At 37.7% G+C, this 24,116-nt stretch overlaps 1 protein-coding gene and 1 pseudogene across 1 annotated transcript in view; both read right to left on the bottom strand.

Moving 5' to 3' along the window:
* SLC9C2 (solute carrier family 9 member C2 (putative)) overlaps positions 1–24,116 on the bottom strand; it is an 86,411-nt gene that overhangs the window by 55,843 nt on the left and 6,452 nt on the right. The window contains exons 2-7 of the mRNA XM_065937169.1: positions 23,397–23,497; positions 20,444–20,572; positions 18,188–18,353; positions 10,208–10,324; positions 8,935–9,096; positions 4,964–5,063 (exon numbers count right to left, since the gene is read on the bottom strand). Coding sequence (XP_065793241.1) covers positions 4,964–5,063; positions 8,935–9,096; positions 10,208–10,324; positions 18,188–18,353; positions 20,444–20,572; positions 23,397–23,497 — 775 coding nt within the window. The remainder of the gene's footprint in view (positions 1–4,963; positions 5,064–8,934; positions 9,097–10,207; positions 10,325–18,187; positions 18,354–20,443; positions 20,573–23,396; positions 23,498–24,116) is intronic.
* LOC136169134 (peptidyl-prolyl cis-trans isomerase FKBP3 pseudogene) lies at positions 1,346–2,291 on the bottom strand (annotated as a pseudogene).

Raw genomic sequence — 24,116 nt, forward strand, 5'->3', positions numbered from 1 at the left:
CATATCTACCACTCTTGTCTTAGTAGAGGTCTTTGCCTCCATCACTGCTACCATCAACATTTAAAAAACTATTCTGTTGGAATCAGAAACAGACTCACAGATATAGAGAACAAACTAGTGGTTACCAGTGGGGAGAAAGAAGAGCAAGACAGGAGTAGGGGATTAAGAGATAAAAACTACTATGTATAAAATAAATAAGCCACAAAGATAAATAGCACAGGAAAATATAGCCATTATTTTATAATAACTTTAAATGGCATAAAACCTATAAAAATATTGAATCACTACATTGTATTATGTTGAGATTAATACATATTATAAACAAACTATACCTAAATAAAAATTAGTGGATTTCACTAAAAGTATTTTGTTGGAACTAAAATACATTGTTTCATATTACAATCACCTTCATCACACCAATATCTGTGGGCTGCCTCTCTTGCAGCAGAGTAGTAAGATCGAGGCAGAAAAATAAAGATCCCCCCCCCGCCACCAAGTTGGTGATGTGGCGATTTTGCTGAGATGAGTTGGCAGCATATCCATGTCAGACCCATGACTGAAACCACAGCTGAGGCTGCAGCAAGGAGCCCCCTGTCTGGTCAACCCTGGCTTTGTAATAGCTGACTGGATCCCCTCAACATTCTGCACTACTTCTCCCTTTGTGATTTGCATGAAAGTCCTTTATCCAGTATTCTTGTCTGGAGAATCCCATGGACAGAAGAACCTGGAGGGCTATAGATCACAGGGTCACAAAGAGTTGGACATGACTGAGTGACTGAGCAGGCACACTCATGCCCTCATATTTTTTTTTAATTTATTTTTTTAACTGAAGGATAATTGCTTTACAGAATTTTGTGGTTTTCTGTCATACATCAATAAGAATCAGCCATAGGTACACCCATGTCCCCTCCCTCCCAAACCTCCCTTCCATCTCCCTCCCTATCCTACCCTTCTAGATTGTCACAGAGCACCTGTTTGAGTTCCCTGAGTCAGACAGCAAATTCCCATTGGTTATCTATTTTACATATGGTAATGTAAATTTCTATGTTACTCTCTCCATACTTCCTACCCTCTCCCTCCTCCCCTTCCCCCGGGTCCATAGGTCTGTCTTCTATGTCTGTTTCTCCACTGCTGCCCTGAAAAGAAACTCATCAGTACCATCTTCTTAGATTCCATATATATGCATCAGTATATGATATTTATATTTCCCTTTCTGACTTACTTCACACTATATAAGAGGCTCATTAGAACTGACTCAAATGCATTCCTTTTTATGGCTGAGTAGCATTCCATTGTATATATGTACCACAGCTTCTTTTTTTTTTTTTTTTTCAAGACATTGGATACATTTTTATTGAGCCTTTTAGTTTACAACATGAGGTAAAAGGCAAATCAATTCTCTTTAAGTGATATTTTACACAACTGTAGTAAAATATTTTAAAGTTCAAGGGTTTATAATGGATTACATTTCTTAAAAGTTGAGGGATCAAGTAAACATGTTCTAACTTGAATTTTCCAGTTGACTCTTAACAATAGTAACCAGCTCTAATTAGATAAGTTTCTTCACGGCCATGTTTTATTGTTGATGATTTAACTATTTCAGTCAATATCCACTAATTCCACTTCAAAAATAAGTTTTGCGTTTGGTGGAATTTTGGCATCAGGCTGTCCTTTCTTTCCATAAGCCCATTCTGGTTCAATCTCCAGTCGAGCCTTTTCTCCTTTACTCATAGTCAAGAGTGCTTCATCCCACCCTCTGATAACTTTGCCTATCCCAACCTTAAAACTTAAAGGCTTGGCATTTTTCTTCTTCTTTGAACTCGTTTGAATATTAGTATCAAAAACAGTCCCATCTTGTAGTGTTCCTGTATACCAGCAGTGAACAACATCTCCCTTTTTTGGGAAAGTTGGTTTTATCTCCTTTTTTAAGAACAGATTTTGTATATTTTGGTGGACCCTCATCCAGAGTCTCTTCAGACTTGGTTTCTTTGGGTTTATCTTCATTAAGCTTCACATTTTTCACCTGCTCAGACACTTTACTTATACTTTCAGTACCCTTGAAACGCTTACTTTCGAAAAGATGGTTATAGGCTGTAACCAAATGGTCCTTGTTAGCTGTCTTGGCCACACTTTTAATGTTTCCTAGTAATTTATGTTCTGCAAGAAACGAATCTGAACCGTGATCCTGCAGAAACTTGATAATGTCCTTCTTGGGGAGCTGCTCGCTGCGCAGCTGCTCCACGGTCCAGGCACGCTGCGGAACGGCCGCCGCCATCCTCCCCTGCTGCCTCCGCTTTTTCTGTACCACAGCTTCTTTATCCATTCATCTGTCAGTGGACATCTAGGTTACTTCCATGTTCTAGCTATTGTAAATAGTGCTGCAATGAACATTGGAGTACATGTGTCTTTTTCAATTTTGGTTTCCTCAGAATATATGCCTAGTAGTGGGATTGCTGGGTTATACGGGTACACTCGTGCCATTATCTTGAAGGTCCCTTCTGTCTGATTTCTCATTTACCAAATTCCTAAAGATGTCGTGAGGCTGACTCTAATCCCATATTCTTCAGGGAAAATATCCTCAGCACGCTCGCTGGACATGATCCTCCTCTGAGTCCTCACAGTGCCAGTCATCTACAACACTATGGTTCTCAAGCAGAGAAGCACATTAGGACCACCCAAACTGCTTTCCAAAAATCTACATGTCTTGTGACTTTCCTGGCCTTCCAGCGGTTAGGATTTTTCCTTCTAATGCTGAGGGTATGGGCTCAATTCCTGGTCTGGGAGCTAAGAACCCACATCTCGCAGCCAAAAAACCAAAACATAAAACAGAAGCAATGTTGTAACAAATTCAATAAAGACTTTAAAAATGGATGGGAGACCGGGATGGGGAATTCGTGTAACTCTATGGCTGATTCATATCAATGTATGACAAAACCCACTGAAAAATAAAAATTTAAAAAAAAAATAAAAAATAAAAAATAAAAAAAAAAGACTTTAAAAATGGTCATAAAAAAAAAAAACTTAAAAAAAGCAAAAACAAAAATCTACACATCTAGTCCCACCTCCAAAGATTTAGAGCTTAGGGTGTGGGGCTGCTCTGTCTCCATGTGGTATCACACCTGGGTCTGGGCCAGGTCTGACTTGTACAGTCAGATCTCAAGTCCTGCCCCTTCTTGAACTCCTCTATTCAGACCTCCCCTTTCAGAGGACTGGGTGACCATCTGTCTGTCCCACAAACCAGTCTCCCTATAGGTAGGCCTCAAGATCTACACTGGGAAAGAAGCATTAGGAAGCCTCATTTTAGCTGCAGATAGAAACCATGTTCTCTGATACAGCATTACTCCAATCAAGCAGACAGTCCAGTTCTCTACCTGACTCCTGTCACTTGATTCAATTGATTCAGAACTCCTAGCAGAAAAGGGTATCAGTGGGACCTCAAACCCCGAAGCTTAGTTTTATCAAAATTCAGAAATGATGGAATAACTGACTGAATAGAAGAATTTTTAAAATGTCTCCACAGGACCTTAAGAAATACCTTACATATAGTAAGATCCTAATAAAGATATAATTATTTATACTTATTCATAGTCTCTTAAATAAACACATCCAACATTTAACAATGAGTGTCTTCTGAGAAGGGACTTATTTTCAAAGCCCCAAACCTAGGATACAATGTCCAGGCCATAGGAGATAATAAGAAAGGCCTGGTTGAATACATAAAAGAATAAACAACTGAATGAATAGAATGAGTAATTTATGATGATGCTGACAGACAGCATGACTGAGCTCAGAAAACTGTCCTTTAAAATTCAGACAAAAAGGATATGTTCTATGAACTAGTTATTTCTAAGCTTCTGGTTTTTGAAAATCAGTAAAGTGTCATTCACATATACACAAGACTAGAATAAGCTACCAGAGAAGGCAATGGCACCCCACTCCAGTACTCTTGCCTAGAAAATCCCATGGACGGAGGAGCCTGGTGGGCTGCAGTCCGTGGGTCTTGAAGAGTCGGACATGACTGAGCGACTTCACTTTCACTTTTCACTTTCATGCACTGGAGAAGGAAATGGCAACCCACTCCAGTGTTCTTGCCTGGAGAATCCCAGGGACGGGGGAGCCTGGTGGGCTGCCGTCTATGGGGTCGCACAGAGTTGGGACACCACTGAAGCGACTTAGCAGCAGCAGCAGCAGAATAAGCTACAGGGGCCATTTTTTTAAAAGTTTGCAAAGTAATTTTTTTAAATAGTACCATCTTCCATGACTGTAATTTCATGAGAGAAATGACATTTTAAACATCAAAAAAGTATGAAGGACATAATTTCAGAACAAAAAAATAGTCATTTATATTAAAGCAACAAATCTTCACAGGAAAATTCAGGATAATGGCTTCTTTTTCTCATTTCAACACTGGCTTTCATCCAATGTGAGAATTTATACACTAGACTATGATTTGGTATGAAATAATTCTGAGACAATTCTATAATTTAGCACAGCCGCTCAGAGAATGGCTAATGCCTTTGTCTGAGAAGACAGGCAAATGGCTTTTACTCTGTCCACAGATATCCTTGTAACACCAGAGGTAAAGCTAGATTAGAGTTTGCTGGTATTGCAACTTTCTGCTACTTTTCTTTTCTAGCTCTTGTCATACTACGATACTATCATTCAGGTATGTTATGTAGAAAACAAAGGAATAAAGTAGTTTTTAAACTTCTCACAATTGAATTTTTATCAAAGAGTTATAAGAACTACTATGATCTCTGAGCCACTGATATTACATTATTCATAATAGGAATATCAATTCACAATAGGAATGTCAATAATTATTGGTAACAAGTTCTTTTCAAATATGACTGGCAGTAAAATTAAAAGAAAAGTTATAAAAAGAAATTTCATTATTTTTGTGAAGGCATTTAAGCACTAAACTTCTATGAGACCTATACCAAGTACAAAATATGAGACTTACTTAGTAATTATCAACTTGATCCTCGGTTTAAAGCTTAAGGAATCTAAATTTAGTCCTACAGTGGCTAAAGCAACTGTACCTGACATTCCCAAAAATTCCACTGAGGAGAAAAAAAAGAATAAAATTAGTTGTGTTCATATCTGTACATGGAGCTACCTCTCTTGAGTGATGAATTGGGAAATTTAAAACAGTCAGTAATTGCATTTCTTAGAAAGTTGCTTAAAGGGATTGGCCTAATCCTGAGATTGGGGATTGACAAACTTTCTCTGTGAAGGATCATATGGTAAATATTTAGTATTTGCAGGTCACATGGTCCTAGTTGGAACTATTTACCTCAACTGTTCTAGTGCATAAGCAGCCACAGGTAATATGTAACAAACGAGCACCCAATAAATAATGGATATTGAAATGGATATTTTAACTGCAAATAATTTTTGCATGCTGAAAAATAATTTTATTTTGGGTTTTTTTTTTATGTAAAAACCATTCTTAGCTCATAGGCAATGCAAAAAAAATAGGCATATTTGGCTATAGTTTGCCAACCCCTGCCATAGACCATCCTTGAGGACAGAGCTAATGAAAAATAAGTTTAACAGCCTCTAACCAGCAACTCAAGGACTCTGTGCTGCATGTCCTAGGGGTTGTGGCCCAAGCTCAGTGTTTTCTTGGTTACTGTAGGTCCTCAAGCCTACTGTTTTTTGGCATGATATGTAATTCATATGTAATTCCCTGGGCTCTAAGCAAATGTGTCAATGCAATCTGAGGCAGGAAAACCAACTATGAAGAATGGTTGAACACCATCAATACCTGAAGGTTACAGAGCCTTCAAATAGCACAGGAAAGTGGCTCTCTCTCAAACTCTCTCTCTTTCTCTCTCTGGTTTAGAAAAAGTGAAGGTCCTCCTAGTAGGAGAATCAAAGGGATTTTGTTTCCTAAAAACAACAGGATTCAGGAATGGATGTTTCCCAACAAGAAAATGTTAGGGTCATGACCAGAGTCCTTTGACATTTATAGCCTAGACCAATGACATAAAAAAAGAGTGAGAACAGTCAGCCTTGGAACACGTAAGAAAGGAATGCATTGTTTTAAAACAATAAAACTGACTAAAATCTGTTTCCATTCACCAGAAATTCTGACCAATGCCACTTGATAAAATATTCCTTCTGCTATAACAGACCCCTCTCACCACCACTCTTGCTGTACCTATGGCCTAGACTTATACACAACCCATCATTTTACCTCTCTTGCTGTACCTCTGGCCTAGACTTACACACAACCCATCATCTTACATGAATTATACGATGACTCTCTTAAAGTGCCTTTTATACACTAGGGTTTTCCTGATAGCTTAGATGGTAAAGAATCTGCCTGCAATGCAGGAGACTGAGTTCGATCCCTGGGTAGGGAAGATCCCCTGGAGAAAGGAATGGCAACCCACTCCAGTATTCTTGCCCGGAGAATTCCATGGACATACCATGGGGTCGCAAAGAGTCGGACACGACTGAGTGACTAATACTTGCACTTTGGGGGCTTCCCTCATAGCTTAGTCAGTAAAGAATCTGCCTGCAATGCAGGAGACCTGGATTTGATTCCTGGGTCGGAAAGATCCCCTGAAGAAGGAAATGGCAATCCACTCCACTATTCTTGCCTGGAGAATCCCACAGACAGAGGCACCTGGCAAGATACAGTCCATGGGGTCCCAGGACTAAAATTTTTCCCGTGGGCTGATATATTAACATTGTTAGCTATACGACCTGTCAACCAACAATGTTCCAATGTGTCTTTTGTCTATGTGGCAAAGTCTGTGCAATTTCCTGACTATTTCATTTTATGAAAAAAGAACAAATGTGCTGACACAGGTGATTTCTAAAACCCCAGGTACTGTGGATTTAACGAGACAAAAATGGAAATTACTACGTGTGCTCGAAGAGATGAGGTTCAAACCTCAATCAGACACTCCCTGGATTCAAGCCAGTTAACAATGTGTTCGTTACTGAAGAAAAAAAATAAAATTAGATAACATGACAGAAATGTCATGCTAGAGAATATGTAAATAAAAATTTTATCTATGTCTAGCTTTCTGGCAATGGAACTTCTCCTTAGAACTGTCTGTTCCTGACCTTTGTTGTCAGGATCTGATTAAGTATAAGAGGAGAGAACGGCCAGAAAATTGTTTTTAATTCCTGATCAGAGGAAAGTGTAATGGATGAGGGAGCAGGTATTCATTTCCTGGGGCTGTTACCAAAGTATCTTCAACAAGAATGTTATTATTTCACAGCCTGGAGGCTAGGGGGTCCAAGATCAAGGCTTTGTAGCAGAGATTCCTTCTGAGAGCAAGTGAGGGAGCATCTACTCCAGACCTCTCAAGCACTTGACCGAGAGCACCTACATGAATTAGGAGGAAAGGGGAAAGTAATCAACATATATTGGCTGCTCTACCTTGAGCCCAGTGGCATGTTGGTAAATGTTTATCAGCAGCAATCTGGGTGGTAAAAAAAAAAAAAAAAAAAAAACTGATAGTGTCTGCCAATTTCCATGGTCCCACTAAGGCCTATTTCAAGCTACACCCAAGTGATGTCACTTGAATAAAGTGCTGGGAAGAGATGTGGACAGTCAGCTCTCATGAGCTGGTCAAAGTTACCTCCGGGACACCAACATGAGTGAGTCAAACGACACATACTACCTCACTAACGCCTGGCGCACCCCTCTAAATTAGGCTGCATTATATTACATTTATAGGTGAGGAACTAACTGAAGTGTAAAGAGGTTAAGTAATATTCCAAAGTTACCAAGCTAATAAATCGTAAAACTCAGGTTTGAAGTGAAATCTGCCTAACTTTCAAGCTCTTTAAGGACTAATAGTTTATTCAACCAACATGTGTTTAATTATTATTGGGCCTATGGCAAGCATTTGGCTTGACTCAGGGAACAAAGAATAAATATAAAGATGGATAAGAGACAGCTCTGTCTCAAGGAACTTACAGCCCAAGAGGGAAAAAAAGGAAATATTAAATTAACTTCTTTTCTTCAGGCACTTAAGGCATTTGTAACAGGGACATAAGGGAGGGGGAAAATGAAGAGAGTAAGGAAATGAGTCTTCAGTGAATGTTTTTCTGTAATTTTACTGATTTGGGGTGGTGAGCAACAACAGGTAGCACTTTATCTTAAGAGAAAGGAGTGCTGTTTGGTAATTGGAGGTGAAAAGAGGAAAAATTAACCTCTTGATACCTGAGGTCTTTCATGGATGGAATTGCTCCACTGTGTGAGCTAACAGGAGAAGCAGAATTTGGCTATGTTTTTGCCATAGTTACTATGGCTTTGGGGGACTGGTTACCTCAGTCAATGGGGTAAAAACTTTAGTTCCCAATCTCACTGGACTAAACTAGAAGATGACTGTTTGAAGGTTTCCCAGCATTAGGTACTCTGATTCCTGTGATTATTCCTCTGTCCTGCTTTTCTTCCAGAGGTAGATATACTTGATTTCTCCAACTCCTTTCCTGCCTCCTAGCCTCAGGTTAAGGGCCACCATTTCTACGGTCCCCTCACTCTGGTACCCCCTGAATGGGTACTGCTGAACTGGAAAAGATCTCAGGAGCTTCTCTCCTAGCTTTCTCATTTTAGAGATGGGTTGCTAAGGGTCAAAGCAGAAATTGGCTCAGGTCTGTTTCCTCTTCCAGGGGACTGCCAGGGAATAAATGTAATGTCAAAAGTTAGAGTTATAAAAGAATAAGAGAGTAACCACATGGAGGAGGAATGCAAGAGAAGAGCTGAAATTTAGGGTATGTTAAGACAGTCCAGGAAAGAGCTAGAGGTGGCAGAAACATAGTATGACAAGACATACAAATGAGCCACATTAAAAAAAAAAAAAGCAGAAAAACTGTTGGGAGGAAGCTGGATTCAAGAACAAGGGAAAATTAAAAAACATAAAATACACATCAAGGTTGGAATTTTTGTATCTGTTTCTGTCTTACCAATGTAGAAAGTCATGTACACCATTGAGATGCAAAAAATTATATTGGTCAGTGTATTGCTGAACAGGTCAGTCAATATAAACTGAATGATCCTTGCACACCAATATCCACACACTATGCTCCCCAAAATGTCCAAGGTGAGGCCCACAATTACATGTAACTCTAGAAAAAGGAAATAAGAAAAAAGAAAGGTGAACTCTAATTATTTTTTCTTTTATTAATGGCATTTGGGCAATACCTGTCGGTTTGCTCTCGAGATTTTGAGTGGGGACCTTGTTCTTCAGCAGATGGAAGTTTCTTTCTCATGAAAGCCTGGCAAAAGAGACTTTCTGGGGATACATTCCCCCACAGTCTGCAGCTTGAGGCTTGCTTATCTGGGGACAGCGGACTCAAATGCTCTCAGGAGTTAGGCAAAGAGCATTAATGTGATTGGTGAGGGACAGGAAAGCCTGGTGTGCTGCAGTCCATGGGGTTGCAAAGAGTTGGACAGGACTAAGTGACTGAACTGAACTGATAAATGTGAAAAACTCACCTGGTGAGTGAATAATGAACCAAAATATGTTTAAATACAATTTCTTTTTTTACAAACTATGTCAGGGCCAAGCACACCATGCTCAGGATCCCCACAAACCTGCAGCCTATTTGCAACTTCTGCTCATTATCACTTCTAGAACCTGACTCCCCAGTACTACTTTCACCCTCAGACTCAAACTCAGGACCAAGCCAATTCTTTTTTTTTTTTTTTTAATTGGAGGATAAAAGCTTTACAGTGTTCTTTCTTTCTGTTATAACAATGTGAAATCAATTCTTAACATTTACTCACTGAGATCCAGATTGGTCTAGCAAAGAGGTTAATCTGAGTTAGATGACACAACTCTGTGTGTGTGTGCGCGGGCATGTTGAGAGACATGAAATCATTTCTTTAACAACTTTCCCCTCTAATCTAAGGAAACACACAGTGGCAATTATTTTCTTGTTACCTGATACACTATTTTAATTGGTCCATAAGTAAATAATAGAGGAAGCAGCAAAGTTAAGACATCTTGAATATATTTTAATTTTGGTATGAATTAAAATGGACTACATAAGAATGATTTTAGAAAATACACAGATGGGACTTCCCTAGTGATCCAGCAGTTAAAACTCCACCTTACAATGCAGGGGGCATGGGTTCAATTCCCAGTCAGGGAACTGAGGTCCCACATGCCATGGAGGGTAGCCAAAAATTAAAAAAAAAAAAAAAAGAAAGAAATTGAGTAAAAAATGCTCTTACCTCTAAAGTTGGACATCTGAAGTATGCCTCTATGAAAAACTGAAAAAAAAATGGATGTGAAGCCACAGATGATCATTGATTCTCCTCTAATGATATCAGTATACATCTTAGAAATGCCTGGAAATGGAAATATAAAACATAATTTAGTACGGTGCATGAAAATGATGCTCTTTCACAGGAAATACAAAAACAGAAGAGAAGGAATATGCTAGAAAAAAAAGAAGGCAGTCATTACTGTGATGGATCTATAAGATAATCATGATTACCATTTTTTAACTTCTCCATTGTGCCTTCTGCATCTCCAGTGGCAAAGGCACATGGTAATGGCACATCTTGAAGCGTCCACTGCCTCAAAGCATGCTAGAACTTCAAAATGAGACAAAGCACTTCTCAGGTCACTACATTCAGCTTGAATAAATATGAATCGTTAGACTCCAAAAGAACCACATTTTAGAAATAAGTATAAAATATGACCTAGCAATTCTGCTCCTAGACATATACCCAAAAGAGCTGAAAACATATGTCCACACAAAAATTTATACATGGACAGTCATAGCAGCATTTTCATAACAGGAAAAAAGTGAGAACAATACAAAATCTATCAGCTGCTAGACAGATAAATATAGGTGATTTATCCCTATAATGGAATATTACTCATCCACAAAAAGGAAGGAAGTACTGACTAATACATGTTACAACATGGATGAACCTTTAAAAAAATTACAAAGTGAAAGAAACCAGACACAGAAATCACATATTGTATGGTTTGATTTATGTGAAATGTCCAGAATATGTAGATTCATAGACAGAAAATAGAATACTGGTTGCCAGGAACTTAGGGGAGGAAGGAATGAGAATGAATGACTGCTAACAGGCATGAGATTTCTTTTGAGGTTAATGAAAATGTTCTAAAATTAAGTAGTGAAGATGCTTGCATAACTGTAAATCTACTAAACACCACTGAATTTTATAACTTAAAAGGGTGAATTTTATGATGTGTGGGTTACATATCAATAAGGCTGGTATTTAAAAATTAAATATAAAATTTTATTGATATTTAACATTTACCAACAGTTTAACAGAAAATATAATCAAATTAACTGCCTACTGTTACACAATTTGTAAGAAGGATGACAGTGATTGGTACCTGCCCATCTAGTATCTATCCTCTGTTCTTGGTAACAAAACTGGTTTTACTCAGGGTGGCAACGTGCTCAGCTAGATGATAAACGTTCCCCAACTCCTGGGCTTCTAAGAGTGGACACTGAGATATAAGTGGAAGTCACTGAGTGGAACTTTTGGGAAACTCCTTGGAGGGAGATGTGACTTGGCTGAAAGGAACATCTTTCCATCCCTTGTTCTTCTTCCGTTTCCTGCCTGAAATATGGAATGATAGCAGGAACTTTAGCAGTCAACTTGTAATACTGAGGATGGATGCCATACACAAAGGGAAAGAGCAGATAAATAAACCCCACAATAGACAGCAACCATTTTTGCTTTAAATATTATCTTTTAAAAAGAGTAAAAATAAGAAAAAGTCATATTTTCCCATCGGTTTAAAATTATGGTGCTTTCCATTCTTTTTTGCAGATGAAATTTTCCATCTGGTTCCATTTTCTTTCAGCCTGAAAGGCTTCTTTAACATTTTTGTAGTGCAGGTCTGTTAATGATAAATTCTTTCAGCTTTTATATTTAAGTCTTTATTTCTCCTTTACTTTTGAAAGATATTTTCTCTGAGGATTTTAAGCTGGCAGTATTTTTCTTTCAGGATTTTAAAAGTGTTGCATACCATCTTTTACTTGCAATGTTTCTGAAGAGAAGTCTGTTATCATTATTAGTTTTGTGTCTCTGTATATAATGTGTCTTTTTTCCTCTGGTTACCTTTGAAAGTCTTTCTTTACCACTGGTGTTTAGGAGTTTGATTTTTATGTGCCATGGTATAGTTTTCAACTGTATTTCTTGGGCTTGGAGTTTGCTGAGCTTCCTGAGTCTGTGGTTTATAGATCTCATCAAATTTAGAAATTTTTCATCCATTATTTCTTCAAATAGTTTTTGTTGCTTTCTCTCTTTTAGGAATTTGTATATTAAGGCACTGAAGTTGCCCCACAGCTCACTAATGTTCTGCTTATTCTTTCAGCCTTCTTCTGTCCTTCATCTTGTGCATGCTAAGTCGCCTCAGTCGTGTCTGACTCTTTGTGACCCTATAGACTGTAGCCTGCCAGGATCCTATGTCCATGGGATTCTCCAGGAAAGAAGAGTGGAGTAAGTTGCCATACGCTCCTCCAAGAGAATCTTCTTGACCCACAGATTGAACCTGCATTACTTATGTCTCCTGCATTTGTAGGGAGGTTCTTTACCACTAGTGCCACCTGGGAAGCCCATCTTGGATAGTTTTCATTACTACATCTTAAGTTCACTAAATGGCAACCCACTCCAGTATGGAAAATCCATACTGCCTGGAAAATCCCATGGACAGAGGAGCCTGGCAGGCTACAGTCCATGGGGTCACAAAAAGTCAGACACAACTGAGCTTTGAACTTTAAGTTCACTAATCCTTTCTTATGCTGTGTCTAATCTGATTCCATCCAGTGTACTTTTCATCTCAGACATTGTGGGTTTCATCTCTAGAAATTTTATTTAGGTCTCTTTCATACCTACCATGTCCAGTGGTGTACTGATAAACCAGCTTTCCAAAATAAAGAAAAGGCCTCATTTGTACTGATTTGTAGCATTTGCCAACTTAATATGTAAACACTCCTACCATAACTAATTCAAAGCTACCAAAAGTTTAACCACTGACTTGCAAAATTCCTATTGATTTAAAAACTGGCTCTCTTAAGCTGACAGGAGCAATTCTACCCCATACTCAATCTTTTTCTAACTTTTTGAACCAATGAAATATAGTTACAAGTGTCTTAATATATTTGTCTATTGAATCTACCATCTGCAGCATTGCTAGGTCTATTTCTACTTGTTTATGTACACTTCATGGGCCATTTTTTCAGCTTCTTTGCATGTCTTCCAATTTTTTATTAAGATAACATAACTGTATTATTACCTAATCAGGCGCTGTGTGTTTTTGTATTCTCATATTCTTGACCTTTGCTTTGTAATGCAGTTGTTACTTTGAAACAATTTGACCCTTTTGAGGCTTGTTTTTTAGATTTGTTAGATAGGGCCAGAGCAGCCTTTAGTCAAAGATTAATTTTCCCCGCTACTGAGCCAATAACCTTCGGAGTCCTTTACCTGATGTCCTACGAATTATTATGGTTTTCCACTTTGGCTGTAGTGAACATGAAAGGGATTTTTCCCTCTGATCCTTTGAGTGTTTTCATTCCTAGCATTGTGCAGTTTCTTCACATGGATGCACTAATGAGCACTCCCTCACCCAAAGACTCAAGTGGGTAGCTCTCAAAATTCCTTCTTTAGTACAGCTTTCATTCCTGCAGCAATTTGCCCCATGAACTTTAACTGCTTTGGCCTTCCTGGACTCCCAACTCTAGGTCTCCTCAACTCAAAGAAACTACCAAGTTCCAACTAGGTTACCTTTCCCTACACAAAGACCTAGAAACTCTCTCCAGGTAATTAAGCTATGGTAAGGGCAATCAAGAACATACTTCTTTTTTCCTTTCTTGAGTATTCCTGTCCTGCACGGCCTGATGTCCATTATCTGAGAACTATTTTTCATTTTCATATATTTTCTCTGGCTTTTTAGTTGGCTCAGGCAGAAAGGTAAGTCTAGTCTCTGTTACTCCATATTTTTTAATTTAACAAAGATATTTATTTATATAGCAAATATTAATGAAATCACTCAACATTCAAAAAATGAAGATCATGGCATCTGGTCCCATCACTTCATGGCAAATAGATGTGGAAACAATGGAAACAGTGACAGACTTTATTTTCCTGGGCTCCACAATCACTGAAGATGGCAACTGAAGCCATGAAATTAAAAGATCCTTGCTCTTTGGAAGAAAAGAAAGCAGAGACATTACTTTGCCAACAAAGGTCCCTCTAATCAAATCTATGGTTTTCCCAGTAGTCATGTATGGATGTGAGAGTTGGACCATAAAGAAAGCTGAGTGCCAAAGAATTGATGCTTTTGAACTATGGTGTTGGAGAAGACTTTTGAGAGTCCCTTGAACTGCAAGGAGATCAAACCAGTCAATCCTAAAGGAAATAAGTCCTGATTATTCATTGGAAGGACTGATGATGAAGTTGAAACTCCAATACTTTGGCCACCTGATGCGAAGCACTGACTCATTGGAAAAGGTCCAGATGCTGGGAAAGATTGAAGGTGGAAGGAGAACGGACGACAGAGGATGAGATGGTTGGATGGCATCACTGTCCTGATGTACATGAGTTTGAGCAAGCTCCAGAAGTTGGTGATGGACAGGGCAGCCTGGTGTGTTGCAGTTCATGGGGTCACAAAGAGTCAGACCCAACTGAGCAACTGAACTGAGTGAGTAATAAATTTATTAGCAAATTTACTAATATATCATTTAACTCTAAAACTTTAATAAAGATACAAAGTAAATTCAAGTTAAGTGTTAAAAAACACATTTCAAATAAGAACACTAATTAAAAGACATATGATGTTATTCAAATGAAACTAAATCAACAGTGGTGGCATTAACACTGGAGATTTTAAATTCAAGTTCAATTCTGAATCTTTGTTAAATTAAGACTGTGGAGAATCTCAGTTATCTACTTTTGAAGTATTTCAATAAGAATAGCAATTCTTTAAGATTTACATAATCTCATTGATTACTCATTAACAATCTCATGAGGTATAAATTGTTATTACCCTCATTTACTGATGAGAAACCTGAGGTAAATATAGGTTAGGATATTTGCCCAAGATCACAGAGTTGGTAGGGTCTTCCCAGGCAACACCAGTGGTAAAGAACCTTCCTGCCAATGCAGGGGACACAGGAGACTTGGGTTTGATCCCTGGGTAGGGAAGATCCCCTGGAAGAGGGCATAGCAACCCACTCCAGTATTCTTGCCTGGAGAATTCCATGGGCAGAGGAGCCAGGCAGGCTGCAGTCCATAGGGTTACACAGAGTCAGACAAGACTGAAACGATTTAGCACGCAGGCATATAGTTGGCAAGGGGCAGAGATGGGGTTATAACTTCCCTGTCTACTAGCCAAAACACTAAGCTATTCTGCCTTTCATAGTACTAACCAAAAAGTGCTATTGTGAGCACAAAAATGAACAAAGTATATAATACTAAGCATGGTGACTGTCACATAGTCAACACTCAACATATATTAACTAGTATTTTGTCATCATTACCCTCTCATATACCTCAGAGCCTTTTCTGTCCTTGGGAAATGTTCCCTTTTCATCTTGGTCAACTTACAACATGTCATCAACCAACTCTTCTCCAGCACCCATCCTTCACAGACCTGATCGTGTTACTCCATCTTAACTACAGGAGTTATATAGAGGAATCCAGTGTCCTCAATGATTTCATGGAATTGCAGACCAGCCCTGGACTTCTTTTACTTAAAAGCATAAACTCAAATTTAAGAACATATGACACATAGTGGTGCATTATGCAGCCTAATGTAAATACAAAATGATATAGAAAGAATATACAACTACATGGTTTTTTAAAAGCAGCTATTTAATATATTTCATTGCATTAAAATCCAAACTGATCACATTAAACAACACTTTTTTAATGCAAGCAGAAATGATCTGATGAAGATTCTAAGTTTTTCCCTTTGATACTTTGAAACACAAAATAATTAAAAATATATAGCTGAGGGTTCTCATTATTACTATTTCTAAGATACTATGCATAGTTGAAAAGACAGCAGATCTCTGCTTTCCAGTGTTTGATCTGAGTATATGAAATATCAGATTATAAAGATTCTATCTATCTTTACAAAAACCCTCTGAAAGATAGGATAGATACCAGGGTGATACAGAATTTCTCATAACTCAGTGCCTGATTATGGATCAATATTCGGGCTGCTTATTTCTTTTCTTTGTGCCTCATTATTGTAGCCAATTTTAATTTGCTTTCTTTCTTTAGAAAGCAAAGAAAATAAAAGGCAAGGTAAATTATAATTCTCTTATACTACTACTTGCTATTAATTCTGACTATGACAGAAGACACAAAATACTGGATAAACAGGTTTGAAGGTTATTGGCACATTTGATTTAGCTGGTTAAGAAATCCTTTAATTCTTCCCTTAGATTCAATAAGTCAACCAGGAGCAAGTAGAGCATAAGGTTTACTGTATAAAGTTTTGAATTTGATGTATAGTTATTTTTAATAGTAAAATACCACAAGAATTACTCCCCACATTTTTACTGGCTTAATGTGAACTAACTTATATACATTAATTCACTGTAAAATTTTTAAAAGGAAATAATAAAACAAAAAATCATCTGTAATTCCATGACCCAGATAAAACCACTTGAATGTGGAAGGCATTCTCAAAGCATATAATTCCTTTTACTTAAATTGAGGTCATACTAAAACTTTGTATTTTATCCCTTTACAAGCTCCTAGTTCAGATTCATTTTAAAGTAAAAACTGTTTGAGCCTTTGCGTTCTTTTAAAATAGGTAATAGACAGGTTCCTTTTAACTTGTATGTGAACATCCATTATTTTTTCAGTGAGTCAGTCCTCCTCAGACTCAGACTGTGCAGGTTTCACAGTGCTCCAGAGCACCACATCAAATGAAGAAACACTCACAGTGTAGGAACTGCCATTTTGTAATATATTCTGGCAATTTTAGGCACATGGCAAAAAATATTTTTTTTTCCTTAAAAAAGATAATGTATTGCAGCAATTAGATAGAGGATCATTTTTATCTAATTCACACAAAGGTAAAGACATCATTGAATCCAGAACTATGTAACATCTGAGTATAACTGGCATAAAGAAAATATCAACTAAGAGTCAAATACCTTTAATAGTTTTCTTGTAAAGAAATGGAAGACTTTCTACTCTCTATTTGAAAAAATTTTTGAATATAGAAACTGCAATAAATGAAGTTTATAGTTTATTAGAGCCTCTTACAGTTAAGAGATTGCAGAAAGGGGAGCAGGAAGATAATGAGGTGAATAAAACAAGTGGCAAATACAAATGGCTTAGAGAGAAAAACAGATGGAGAAAGACAGAAAGATATTGCACCTACAGGGAAAAATGAGACAGAAAAAGAAGATAGGGTCAGACTCTTTGAGAAATATCCGGTGACAATTTATAGTATCACCAGCAAAAGTGTCAAAACCTCTAATGTTTTCTCAACTGTAAGTATAAATATGTATAGAAGGGGATATCACCTGCCAGAAGGTAAGTGTCCCACCCTAATCATAAAGTGATATATTTCCACTAAATATAATTGAAACCTTAAAATTGGTTAATTAAATATTTCTGAGTCAAAATCAGAAATAACAGCATCTAACCACGTTATGTTTTTTTACTGCTGTGTGAATAAAACATGACAACAGCTATTTCAGAGTGAAATTATCTTTTACCAAATAATATGGCAAGTAGTTCAGAACCCCTAGCCCTCTTGGGGATAAGCTTTTATTGAATAACATATTTGTCAGAATATACTTTCACCTCATTACTTCTAAATAAGCTCCCTCTCCCACCTGCCCAAAGCTAGCTGCTTTAAAATAAAGGCCTTTCTAACAAGAAGTACCCAAGACTTTTGAAAAGTGCTGCAAAGATATAGTGCCAAATCTCTAGTTTGTGGCTTAGAACTCAGTGGAATGGAATAGAATGCCAATTTTAATCACCTTCTAGAAAGATAACATTTTCTCCTTGAAAAAAATTATTTCAGATTATTTATCCCAGGTCCTGGGTTGCTTTATTGATTTTGCATACTCCTCCAAGAAAAACAGCACAAAATGGCTACTTTGCTGGATGAACAATTCACTCAAGAATATTATCAAAAGGAAATTTATCCTCATATCTTCAAAATAAGAGAGAGAAATAAATCCAACATACCAATAGTTTTCAGTGAATTCACAGAATAAATAGGATCTGTAATGCCAAGGGCCATGCTAAAGAGGAGGCAAGACTCCAAATCCCATGAATGTTTATTGAATTTCAGAACCACATATCCAATTATGATGAATGCTGTAGCAAAGCTAATTAATCCAGTTAAGAAGACCTGTGAAACCAATTCACAATACAGTGTTAAATTTGACATGTAAGCATGGCATGACTGCATTTACTCATGTAAGAATCAGATCTTGCTATATATTTTATACAATTACTCGGAAAGATAACTTTAAAAGGTATTCTAGTTTACCTGCCTCAGTGAAACCATCCCTTCCAAACGATTCTACCTATGAGAAGATCAAGGCACCCATCTTTCTTGTTGCTATTCAAGATTAATAGCTTTCCACATCAAAATGTTCTAAGATGGAGTGCAAATTTTTCTTGCCTCCATACAAAGCATTTCCTTGTTTCCACAGTGAAGATCTACAGGGCTCCAGGCAGGCAACAATGGACGAAAACTACACCCCAGCTGACTCGGTCCCCTTATTAAGGGCTTTCTGGAAAAATCCATAGTTAGCAAACTGTTGTATACATTTCGTTGTCCAATAGGTTTCTGACACTACCACACCTCTCAGGGATGCCAAGAAATAAGCACTATTTCACACTCGGCCCACTACCACACTATACATACAGTAAGTCACTCCGTTATTGAGAAAGAAAGGGACGGGCAATCAACAATGCCTGCCTTACAAAGAGCAATAGACTGCAAAACTTTTAAACCAGAAGAAGGGAAAAAAATAAAGAAAAAAATTTTTGAAAAGAATAAAGAAAATTGAATCAATTGACTGAGAAAGGGAAAAAGAACGAGGAAAAGCAAAGGAAAAGCATTATAAATTAAAAGTACAAAATCACATGGGACGGATAAATTCAAATCTATTTCTTTTGATCTTCAAAAAATTTATCTTTAACTTACATACAGTAAAATTCACTCTCTGACTGAAGAGTTATATGAGTTTTGACAAATGCATGTAGTCAGGTAAACATGACCACAATGAAAAAACAAAACAGATCCATCACACTCAAAAATCTCTTCATGCTGCCACTTTATTTCTTCCCTCTTCCTGCTCCCTGGCAACCAATGATCTGTTTTCCAAAGTATTGATTTGCCTTTGCTAGAAGGAAAGGAATTCTATGTATGGAATTATATTATTCCATAGGTACCCTTCTAGCCTGGTTTCTTTCTCTTATTCTGCTGCTGCTGCTGCTGCTGCTGCTGCTGCTGCTGCTGCTGCTGCTAAATCACTTCAGTCATATCCGACTCTGTGCGACCCCATAGACGGCAGCCCACGAGGCACTCCCGTCCCTGGGATTCTCCAGGCAAGAACACTGGAGTGGGTTGCCATTTCCTTCTCCAATGCATGAAACTGAAAAGTGAAAGTGAAGTCGCTCAGTCGTGTCCGACTCTTAGCGACCCCATGGACTGCAGTCTACCAGGCTCCTCCGTACATGGGATTTTCCAGGCAAGAAGAGTACAGGAGTGGGTTGCCATTGCCTTCTCCATCTTTTATCATAATACATCTGAAATTCTTCCATATTCTACTTATCAATATTCTGCTTCTTTTTTATTGCTGAGTGAAAATACTAAAGACTTAAACATGCGGGGTGAAGCTAAAAAGTTATTACTGGAAAATTTCAAACTTTAAACGCACAAAATAACAACAATAAAAGAAGCTAAAAGTCAATCAACTAACACCTAGCTCAAGATATTAGAAAAAGTACAGCATAAAATCAAAGAAAATAAAAATAAATAAATAAAAGAAAATAAAACAATTTGAAAAGAAAAATAATCTGGCAAGTATGATTAACAAAAAAAGAGGAAGGCATAAAATGGAAAATGGACAGATCTACAGACACAGCTGAGAGGCAGTCAGAGGTGGGTTCAGACCCAGGCTCTGCCATTGGTCAGTCTTGTGACCTCTGAACTATAGTTGTCTTACATGAAATGGAGATGATATTAACTCAGGGCCTTAGTCACAGTAACTAATCTTACTTACAGATCAACAAATATTTATTCCTTCTCCCACTCCTCAACTCTCTTTAATTAGTGATTCTGCACAGCTAAAGAGTCAAACAACTAAAAATTTGAGATTGGTGAAACATTAATGTGAGATTGGTGAATTATTCATCTCTCTGGACAGATTCTCTGTCAACATGAATAAGGAATAATGGACCATACTTTGTCTTAAAATGTGTTCTTACCTGCCAAAACACATTCTTGAGTATATAGAAGTCTACATCCAAAGCAGCCATAAATATAATTAAAGGTGAAAAATAACAATAAAGTGAAAAACTTGATGTTCTTAGAAGAGGGTAGACAATTTGGTGCATCTAATTAAACAAAGGCAAACAAAAAATTACTGTGTTACCATTTTGAAGTATTAGAAATTAGGTTGATGATCTGCCAATCAATATGAATTTTACAATATTCCAATTTGCAACTAATGAGAGATAACCTACAATGTCAGTCCTGGGTGTCTTGTGGTAGATTTCTTGATCTAACCATCCACATGAGATAAATGCATAGTCCTCTATTCACCAGAAGTATGTGTGACTTTAGGCTATGTAAACATTGCTTGTGGTAACTAATCAGTGTTTTCAAAAATGGTACTTCACCATCAGTTACCCCAAGGTGATTTTAGGTGGTACTTTTTTATTTGACTGTTAGGTAATTATTTTAATTTGTGTAAGAGTGGGAGAAAGACCTTTGCATGGGTACTTGTGATTTCACAGACATTTGCTTAGGATTTTAAAATATTTCAGTGAATTAAGTAGATAAAAATAATACATGGATAATAGTATAGATTGTATATATAGTATATAAATCATGAAGGTTATATACAGATGAATAGAAAACACAGCAACAATGACTGAAGTGTAGTAAATATATCCTAAAAAGTCTTTGGCCCAATCAACAGTTTAATCTTCACTACTTAACATCTCTGTGCCTCAGTTTCCTCATCAGTAAAATGGGAAAAGAGTACCTACTTTCATTGGATTACTCTGAGGAGAAATTAATTAACTCAAAAGTTAATAAGTTAATACAGGTTTCATAGGTGGGACTAGTGGTAAAGGATCTGCCTGCCAGGAAGGAGATGTTAAGAAATGTGGGTTTGAAACCTGGGTTGGGAAGATCCCCTGGAGGCGGGCATGGCAACTCACTCCAGTAGAAAACTGGAGTTTTCTAGTTGCCTGCAGAATCAAATGGACAGAGGAGCCTGATGGGCTATGGTCCATAGGGTTGCAAAGAGACACAATGAAGTGACTTAGGACGCACAGTAAGTTAATAAAATATTAAAATTAAAAAACCAAAGAACTTAAAAGGGAGTCTGGCACACAGTTAACACTCAAAAGATGCTAGTTGTAGTGGTGGTGTTTCAAAGAATAACAAGAGGCTTTTACAATCCTAAATGCTCAAAATTCTCAATTCTCCAAGCCAGGCTTCAATAGTACTGTGAACTGTGAACTTTCAGATGTTCAAGCTAGATTTAGAAAAGGCAGAGGAACCAGAGATCAAATTGTTAACATCCGTTGGATCACCAAAAAAGCAAGAGAATTCCAGAAAAACATCTACTTCTGCTTTATTGAATATGTCAAAGCCTTTGACTGTGTGGATCACAACAAACTGTGAAAAATTCTTAAAGAAATGGGAATACCAGACCACCTTACCTGTCTCCTCAGAAACCTGTATGCAGGACAAGAAGCAACAGCTGGAACCGGACATGGAACAACAGACTGGTTCCAAATTGGGAAAGGAGGACGTCAAGACTGTATATTGTCACCCTGCTTATTTAACTTATATGCAGAGTACATCATGAGAAATGCCAGACTTAATGAAGTACAGCTGGAATCAAGATTGCCGGGAGAAATATCAAAAACCTCAGATACACAGATGACACCACCTTTTCAAAAAGCGAAGAAGAACTGAAGAGCCTCTTGAAAGTGAAAGAGGAGAGTGAAAGAGCCGGCTTGAAACTCAACATTCAAAAAAAATCATCATGGCGTCTGGTCCCACCACTTCATGGCAAATAGATAGGGAAACAACTGAAACAGAGGCTGACTTTATTTTGGGGGGCTCCAAATCGCTGCAGATGGTGACTGCAGTCATGAAATTAAAAGACGCTTACTCTTTAGAAGAAAAGTTATGACCAACCTAGACAGCATATTAAAAAGCAAAGACATTACTTTGCCAACAAAGGTCCGTCTAGTCAAGGCTATGGTTTTCCAGCACTCGTGTATGGATGTGAGAGCTGGACCATAAAGAAGGCTGAGTGTGGAAGAATTGATACTTTTGAACTGTGGTGTTGGAGAAGACTCTTGAGAGTCCCTTGGACTGCAAGGAGATCCAACCAGTCCATCCTAAAGGAAATCAGTCCTGAATATTCATTGGAAGGACTGATGCTGAAGCTGAAACTCCAATACTTTGGCCATCTTATGTGAAGAGTTGACTAAATGTAAAAGACCCTGATGCTGGGAGGGATTGGGGGCAGGAGGAGAAGGGGATGACAGAGGATGAGATGGTTGGATGGCATCACCGACTCGATGGACATGAGTCTGAGTAAACTCCAGTAGTTTGTGATGGACAGAGAGGCCTGGTGTGCTGTGATTCATGGGGTCACAAAGAGTCGGACACGACTGAGCAACTGAACTGAACTGAACTGAACTCTGCTGCTGTACATTTAAAATCGTGTCAATAAATTAACAAAATTTTTCTTGTATCAAAGTAATATTTTGTAGGATGTATGTTTTGCATTTAATCTGGCAGTTAGAAAAGAGTAATCATAATTCATCACAGTAACTGACAGTAACTGAGCCTTTGGTAACTAGAGTCCCTGCATGTGTTGAAGACAATAACATGAGAGAGTCCAGTTGAATGTACAGAGAAAGGACAAAGGAGCAAGGACCAAAGGCAGATGGTGAAGAATCCAAGAAGGCAATTAGATTTACTCATTTTCAAATTACTATTTTAAGCCTCTCTAATTCATGTTTCCTTTCTTGGATGGTTTTTCATTTTCAAAAACTTTAATACTAGATAAACTTTTCTCAGTAGCTGTTCACATAAAAAAAAAATCCATTCATTCAGGTATGGAGACAGGAGTTGACCTTGTTTTTGGTCTTTGATCTTTAGTCTATCCTCTAGTTTATCGTAAGTTACCTCAACAAAATCGTAGGCCAGTTGTCCTATTAAAAGTCCAAATAGAGAAAGAATCGTCAAGACAATGACTTCAGAATTCTTTAAAAATGCCCTCAGAAGTCCTAAAAAAAAATAAAAAATACATGTATGTGTTATTTGGACATAAGGTATAGTTTTCAAACAATTTATTGTTATCTCTCTTTAGGTATTTGATTTTAAACTTCCTCTGAATGTCATATCATTATGAAGAAATAACTGACAACTCTTATATAACGCTATAAGACACAAATAATGAGACTGCACTCATGTGTATGTGGAAAATTTTGAAGTTCCAAAAACCTCCCATTTGCCAAACCAGTGGCACTATCTGGGTATCTTGCTTCTGGATCTGATGAAGAGAAATTATGAAAATGAAATTTCCTATCCTCAAAGTAGCAGTTCAGTTTAGTCGCTCAGTTGTGTAAGACTCCTTGTGACCCCATGGACTGCAGGACGCCACGCTTCCCTATCCATCACCAACTCCCAGAGCTTCCTCAAACTCATGTCCATCAAGTCGGTGATGCCATCCAATGATCTTATCCTCTGTCATCCCCTTCTCCTCCTGCCTTCAATCTTTCCCAGCAACAGGGTCTTTTCAAATGAGTCAGCTCTTCACATCAGGTGGGCAAAGTATTGGAATTTCAGTTTCAGCATCAGTCCTTCCATGAACACTCAGGACTGATCTCGTTTATTAGCATGGAC

The sequence above is a fragment of the Muntiacus reevesi genome, chromosome 5, assembly GCF_963930625.1.
Source record: "Muntiacus reevesi chromosome 5, mMunRee1.1, whole genome shotgun sequence".
NCBI classification, from domain to species: domain Eukaryota; kingdom Metazoa; phylum Chordata; class Mammalia; order Artiodactyla; family Cervidae; genus Muntiacus; species Muntiacus reevesi.